Below are 7,967 nucleotides of genomic sequence, written 5' to 3'. Positions count from 1 at the left end.
CTATTCGGCTATTTTACAATATATCTTACAGTCAAAATAAATGTATAAAAAAGTTTAAGATTTTTTATACAATGATGTCTTATAAAATTTTGGATTTTACATCGTTATTGTTATTAATATTATTGTTGTATTCAATTTTAATTGATTTCCTTTTTAGCTCTTGACAATTTTTCCAAAATTTCGATAAGCGTTCATCATGATTTGAACAAAATTCTCGAAAATCTTTAAGCATTCTTAATTGAAATAATTCACCCTCGTGAGTGTTATTTATAACTAAAGATTTCCATTTTTTATTTGGTATCATATGATTCCATGCCCAGAGAAAACCAACCTTTAATACAAAAACAAAAAATTAAAATACTACACCAAATAATGACTAATTTTTTTTACCTTTTTGGGCACATTCGTATTGTTAGTATGACCATAAACACATCTGGTAACATTTACTTCTTGACGGCTTGGAGATTCGATTTGATAATTATTTTTAGAACAACTACAATATAATTAGATATTATAATAGTTTAAATTTATATTTTTTAAAATTTTATAAATATATACTCACCGTATGAGTACGAACATGTTACCCGAACAGTGAACATATTGATATTCTTTCGGTAACTAAAATATACAAAATAAAAAGAAAATATATTGTAATTATATATTAACTTTGTTTTTTAATTGAATACATACATCTTTATTAAACGAAAATTTCTTTTGTAGCACACAAGGTAGAAAACCAAAACGTGCTAAAATCGCTTCTTGAAAGAGTAGCATTCGGTCAGCTCTACTATCTTCCGAAAATTCTAAAAAAAAAAATGTATTTTTATAAAAATTCTATAATTTTTAATATATACCTTCAAAAAGTGTGCCATTATTTTCGTCAAAATTAGTAGTTAAGGGTATAAAAATTGGCCCACGTAATGGATCAGACTTTTCAGTAAATGGTTCAGCCATTGGATCGGCTGGCACGGATATAAGTTGATATGAAGCACATTGATTTGCTTTTCGTATCCAACCATTAATCTATTGTAATAAAATTATTGTTAATATTATTTAATAAAAATCAGTAAAAATATTTAAATAATATACCAGATCTGAAACTCTTGGTCCTGATGATGTTACCCATTCAACAACGATTTCAAATGCAAATCCTGGCTGATTTACTGTATGATATTTTACATGTCCCCACTCTACGCGATCATCACTTTTTTGATTCACTTCAATTTCTAGATGAGAATGGCGATATATTTTTTCTAAAAATAAAAGTAATAATAGATAAAAGATAAAAGGATAAAAAAATAATTTAAGACAGCAATTATTTAATCAAGATTCTATTTTTAACAATATTTTACTAGATTGTTTTTGGAGCCACAATCAAACCTCGTAAAACACTACATCAATCCTATTATATATGCTACAATGCAAACTGGGTTTATAGGTAGGCTGGAAACATCAGTTTTCTTGACCATATGAGTGGTCATAATTAGATGATCATAATTCAAAGTTGCCATATACATATAACATTTTTACTGGAAATTTGTTAAGTGATGAATATAGTGCGAAATATAAATATAAAAAAATAATATAAAAGATATAAAATGTTATTTATAAAAGATAATATACCTATAAAAGATAATATAAAAGATAAAAATAATATACTGGATGTTGTTAATCCTTTATATTTTAATTATATTATATCACTTTCAAAAATGAACGATAAAAATTTGACTACTTTTTGGTATACAAATATCTTCAAAATTTACCCTTTAACTATAAATATACTCTAAGAATGAAGTCTTTCTTTTATTCAAGAGCGGTTAGGTCATGCCCTCCATACTCCAAACGTAAACCCTCTGACTTAGTCCAAATAAGTAAATCAGAATTATCTAAGATAAATTCAATTTCATTGAACTATTGAAAGACATAAAGCCAAGCTAGTACACCTGTTCTTGTAGTACATGTCAGCCAGCTATTATGTTTATGTGCACCCTATTCTTTGATTTACTCAGCGATATTTTCAACATTATTATTGGCCAGATATGCTTAACTTTCTGCAAAAAATTATGTGGAATATGAAATCAAAACGTCTTTGTTAGCTATTTGAAGAAGATTCAAAACTCCTTTCATTTTGCTTTCTACATAATATATTACTATATATATATTTTTACTTTCTATTAAGGCAGTATACTGTTTGTGTTTGCGAATAATACAACCACATATACTTAATATGCCTACCTAATGTATTACTACGTATACATTTTTACTTACTATTAAGACAGTATTCAGTCCATGTTTGTGAGGTAGGAACATCTCTTAGGAAATTTGGTACATTAATAGGTACAGGTTCATCCATCCATAAGTGATTGCACCCTTGAATTTCAACTTCCATCCACTCATTTTCAAATGCACTCAAGTCGTTCAAAGGTTTAGCGTAATCTATTTATAAAATTAATATACATAATAATGCCAGTCACATATAAATGAAAATAAAATATTCTAATCTAAAATTAGTATTTCATATTTCAGTTGGTTTTAAATAAGAGATGGGAAGACTCAACGATATGCAGGCATCTATACATACAATTTGGCCACGCTCCAATAAAAGGAAATCAAACTATCTCATTAAGATGCACCTAAGAGATATCAGTCTCGTAGTATGTTTACTTACAGGTGATTGTATTTTAGGTAACCATGCTAGAAGACTAAATCTCGCTTTCAATCATACCTGCCGCAGTTGTGAAGCGGAGGATGAAAATGCGTTCAATCTGCTTTTTTTCTGTCCAGTACATGAGTGGCACCGTCTTATTATTTTAAAGACTTTCTTTTTTGAAGATCTTGACGAACTGCAAGACGTCCCCCGGAATAGCATTATAAACTTTATCAAAGGTTCTAATTCTTCAGTTTTTAATTATATTGTAACACAATGGGCATATAGCTTAAGTAGATCCCTTGAGATCACCGGTATAACCTACCTACTTTTAATTGATTTTTTTGTGCATTACCTTTAGCTGTAGTATCTTGTTGTGCTACAAAATATAAATAAAAACCAGGTATTATTGGTTTATTCCAATCTCCAGAAGCATGACAAATCATTTTTTCTCTATAAAAACAATATGTTTAAAATTTATAAATATTATTATATATATAAAATAATATCGATTGAAACTCAAACATACTTGCGCATTGCCTCTAATATATCTAAAGGATTTCTAGTATTATCTAAACGTGCTTTCAGCCAAAGAAGAGCATCATATGATATAAATGTGCAAGATGGTAGACTCGGTGTTTGTGAGAAGAAGCCAACACCAGTTACTGGATGCTTCATTGCTTCAAATATTTCGCTTAGATTGGCATTTGGACGTAACTTTACATCTGCTATAAAGCTATTGAAACAAATATAATATATATATAAATTATTATGTAAATAACAAGTTATGCTAAAGTTACCCATCATCCTGATCATCGCGATTACCTAGTTCAGCATTTAAAGCAATAGCTGCAGCATCCGCTGCTGGTGATATACGTCCTCGATCTATTTTTGTCACAGGACGTGTTGTAAAACTAATTTAGTGTGAGAAAAATGTTTAAGTTCAAATACTATTATTAAAATGGATAAATATTAAATTAATATTAAGTAATATTAAATTAATTTGAATTTTTAAAATTATAATGTAAATGTGTAAATAAATTTTAAATTGAAGCCAAAATAATTGTGCTGTGTTTAATGTATTTACAAAAATTCAAGCCAAACCATTTTATGAGTTCATTAATTAAATTGGTGACCAACCTTTTTTGTGGTGAATAAAAAATAGGATGATGCTTTTCAGTTATTCTAGATGCAACATGCTGAAAACCAAAGACCAAATTAAAATGTAGAAACAAAATAAAATGCAGTATATAAAAATTTGCTGGCATAAAAATTTACAATAAGTTTCTAGAAAAGTTTTCATTCACTAAAGAAAATAAAGATGAAACCCTGTTTTTAATAGTTTCCCAAAGGACTGCAAACCGAATTTGAATCGAATTGATTTCATCAAATCAGCAACGTTTACATTAAAAAACAGATGAACGATACGTACGGTACTATAAACCAATTCAAAAATGTGTACATTGATTTAAACATTATACAATCATTAAATTATATTAACTCATATGAGAATAAAATTATCCAACCATAACTGATTGTTCTCAGCAAAGAATCAACTTGGGTTATGGTGGTTTTAACAGGCCTTTGAAGATATCTTCTTCAAATAGAGGTGCAAAAACAGTAGGAAAGAAAAGAAATATATAATTGAGTACACAGAAAAATGACCAAATTTAGTATGATTGCGTAGATTAACACATTCTAGTATGGAAGCATACGAACTAACAAACCTGACAAGCATTACAACTACAGACGTTATAAAATCTTCTTTAATATTTGTGTAGATGCGCTTTAAGAATTTCTTCCTTATTAAAATTTATGTTCGAGTGTGTTTTGATAAACGCAGTTTAACCAGTTTGAGATACTCTGCTGTTACTAAAATCAATTAACCTATTACTTCATCATGTACTTCATCCAGAAAAGGGAAGTTTTTTAGCATGTCAGCGATTAGCGCGAACCGTACACTACCCACAGAAAGACATTTCTGCGGGTGTGTGCAGACATTTTTTGTTCCCCAGCCTCGAAAAAAAAAATAAACTATTAAACTGTTTGTAGGTTTTTCCTCATTGCTTCAGTTTAACTTCAATTAAAATTACATCCAACCCCAATCCAATCTTGTTCCTAAACAATCTTCACCCCTCTCACACTTCCTTTACGTAACTATATCCTTACCTAAGCATACGTATTTCTAATTCCTTTCTGTTCCTTTCTTTCTTATCTGTTCTATATTCTAATTCCTTTCATATTATCTGTTCTAAATTTTTCTAAATTTAAGTTCGAACGTCAAATATCTGGGTATAATTTTGGACTCTAAACTCAGCTGGAAAGACAACTTGGCTGAGAGAGCCCGCAAAGCGGTATGCGCCACCTACTGTTGCAGAAGAGCTATAGGTCGTAGTTGGGGGCTCAAACCGTGCATTATACTCTGGCTCTATTCAGCTGTTATCGAACCAATTCTTCTGTATGGGGCTGCTTTCTGGTGGCAAGCAACTGAAAAAGCATGCCACACCAAATTAATTGACAAAACTAGGAGGATAGCCGCACTACAAATCACTGGTGCTCTTCGCTCTACCCCCACGCAAGCTCTTTTCGCTATGCTTCATTGGTTGCCATCTCGGCTTCTGGTAAAACAGCAAGCCAAAATAGTTGCAACTAGGCTCAACGCCCTCTCCTGCTGGTCAAGAACTGATATAGGCCACGCGATCATACTGAATCAGGATCTGCCAACTCCCGTCTCTATTGACTACATGTGTTGTTACCCAGACCTAATTAGGGGGTTCGAATCTCTTATACCTAGCAGGGAGGACTGGATCCTTGAAAGAGCGATCCCTCTCCAAACGGTTGACATTTACACGGACGGCTCCAAAATAGATAAACGAGTCGGCTGTGGCATTTTCTCTGAAAGACTGGGTCTCAGCATCTCGCTCCGACTTCCGAACCACTGTAGCGTCTTTCAAGCCGAAATAATGGCAATTCACCAAGCTGTAAAATGGGTTCTTTGCAATCGAACATCCGATTTACCAATCTCAATTTTTTCTGATAGCCAAGCTGCCATCAGATCACTGATGGGCACCTCAGCCACGTCAATCACAACTCAAGACTGCCGTGCTTCACTAAATGACCTAGCTAGGTTTGTTAGGGTCAAACTTATTTGGGTTCCTGGTCACAGGGATATCACAGGAAATTGTAGGGCAGACGATTTAGCCAAGGCAGGTGCGCTTCTCCCTAACATTAACCTCTCTGATATAGGCGTCCCTCTTGCTACAGTTAAACTGGCAATCATACAAAAATACCTGAGTATAGCCAAGCAATACTGGGCTGACGAACCTCAATGTCAGATTTCTAGGTTGACTTGGCCGAACTTTGACAAGAAAAGAACCCGTCAGCTACTTCAACTAAGACGGAACCTGCTCAGCACTACGGTATCTGTGCTTACGGGACACTGCGTAATAGGAAGGCATGCTATGAGACTGGGTCTCCCCTTTAATGACTTTTGTAGAGGCTGTGGCTCTGAGGATGAGGAGGAGACTGTACTCCATCTCATGTGTCAGTGCCCTTCCCTAGCCAGAAGAAGATTAAAAATCCTTGGATCTCCTTTTCTAACTGACCTGACTGAGTTGTCATCCTGTAATGTTAGGGACCTAGCCAAGTTCATAGAACTGTCAGGTTGGTTTTCCTTTGCATAATGGGGGAGTCGTTACCTTTCTTTTCGGCGTTAAATGTATACTGATTAAATCTATATACAAATAACGTTACTCCTGTGGTACCACAACGGGCCTTTATTTGTGCTTAAGTGGGCTTTTTTGGGACACAAGGCCGCCACTCCAACCTATACCTATACCTATCTGTTCTATAGATCTTCGCAATTTGCAACAACCACAACAACAACATTGATTACAAAGATTCCAAATCAATGTTAAGTTTATATTTACCGCTCCCAACAAGGGCAGAAAACAATAATAACAAACGCTAAAACAATAATAGTGTATATAACTTCCCACAACCAACATTTATTATAAAGGAAAGAGGGAAGATATTGAAAGAAAGTAACCGAAATTACTCAGAACAAAATGTCTTGTATTTCATCAAAACAACACTAGGTCATACTTATTTTTTGTTAATATATAAAATAAGGGATTTGGACTGGGAATTTATGATACATTCACAATATAGTTCTCACATTATATCGTCAGATTATCATTTGCTCAGAACTTTGTAACATGTTACTCCATAAAATTGATCTTAAGAAGAGATTTCCAACATTCCCTTGTTGGAGTTTTTCAATGTTTATACCAAAAAATTCTATAATAAGTAAATAATGGTTTTTACTGAACAATGGGCAATTAAAAAAAAATAACTATATCTAAATGATTAAAATCGTTTTAAAAGAACGTCGTTTAATTACAAAAATATAGAACATTGTTTCATTAACCCGTAATAAAAAAATAAATTTGACGTTAAATTACAACTTATATTAACAAAATATTTGTCTCGCCCGTACGACTCGGGGAGTAACATTAGCATGACTTTCTCAGTATTACGTTTCTAGATTAGGTTCTAAACACAAGAAAGAATATCTAAATCATGCAACAAATAATGCCTCTACAAACAAAAGTGTCATCAAATTTAACAATTAAAAATAAAAATATAATTAATTAATTAATTAAATTATTCTACAGCTGGTTTGTGAGCAAGTAAATTTGTTAATAAAACTTTCACAGCAAAGTATTAAAACTCCAGAAAAATGTGCGAACATAAAAGTCAAGCACTGACTCTGAGCTTCAAATTTGGCAGGACACGAATTCGATTCCTGGTACTTGCAGTCTCAAGAAATTATTTAGGAATAATTAAATAGAAGAATTATTTGCAAGACCACTGTTGATGGGTATTTGGTAATACTCGAAACAGCTGTATGTCGAAATGTAACTCTGAAATGCACTATATGTTATACATACAACAATAAGTAAAATATGTTAAGTTTATAAGCAAAGAAAATTAAATCTCTTTTCTAGAAACTTATTTTAAATAAATTATATATATAAAAAATAATAATTAAATAAAAATATAAATCAGGCGGCAAAATTAATTTACTCAGAATATATATAAAAGCTGACAGAGGTGGCATAAAGCATAAAGTAAAATGAAATAAAAGAAATGGTTTTATACTTGACAAATGCTTTAAAAACTCTTTTCCTTAACAACACCAAAAATTAAAAAAAATTGTAATTATATAAATAATAAAAACAACTAATATACTAACATCCCAGCTTAACCAAATTATAAACTATGTGAACTTTGAGCGCAAATTACAAAAAAAAAGAAA

The 7,967-nt window shown here is 31.8% G+C and overlaps 1 protein-coding gene across 1 annotated transcript; it reads right to left on the bottom strand.

Annotated features, from left to right (window-relative positions):
* On the bottom strand, window positions 1-3,930 carry LOC119679499 (GATOR complex protein Iml1-like). Its single transcript, XM_038091895.1, has 12 exons — window positions 3,788-3,930; window positions 3,448-3,561; window positions 3,177-3,383; window positions 3,003-3,100; window positions 2,269-2,436; window positions 1,090-1,253; window positions 855-1,023; window positions 691-803; window positions 563-618; window positions 391-493; window positions 109-331; window positions 1-8 (listed from the first exon to the last, which is right to left on the bottom strand). Exons 1-12 carry the CDS (start codon window positions 3,913-3,915, stop codon window positions 1-3), a joined length of 1,551 nt encoding a protein of 516 aa, XP_037947823.1. The 5' UTR covers window positions 3,916-3,930.
* Between the last annotated feature and the right edge of the window lie 4,037 nt (window positions 3,931-7,967).

The sequence above is a fragment of the Teleopsis dalmanni genome, chromosome 1, assembly GCF_002237135.1.
Source record: "Teleopsis dalmanni isolate 2A chromosome 1, ASM223713v2, whole genome shotgun sequence".
NCBI classification, from domain to species: domain Eukaryota; kingdom Metazoa; phylum Arthropoda; class Insecta; order Diptera; family Diopsidae; genus Teleopsis; species Teleopsis dalmanni.
Note: the sequence above shows the minus strand (reverse complement) of the source record. Positions and strands in the feature narration are given on the sequence as shown.

Excerpts from the sequence above, each read along its gene's own strand:
- LOC119679499 (XM_038091895.1), bottom strand. The coding sequence starts at position 3,915 with ATGCCAGCAAATTTTTATATACTGCATTTTATTTTGTTTCTACATTTT. Across the intron at positions 1,024-1,089 it reads GACCAAGAGTTTCAGATCTG|ATTAATGGTTGGATACGAAA; the intron begins GTATATTATTTA and ends TTATTACAATAG. Across the intron at positions 494-562 it reads AACATGTTCGTACTCATACG|TTGTTCTAAAAATAATTATC; the intron begins GTGAGTATATAT and ends ATTATATTGTAG.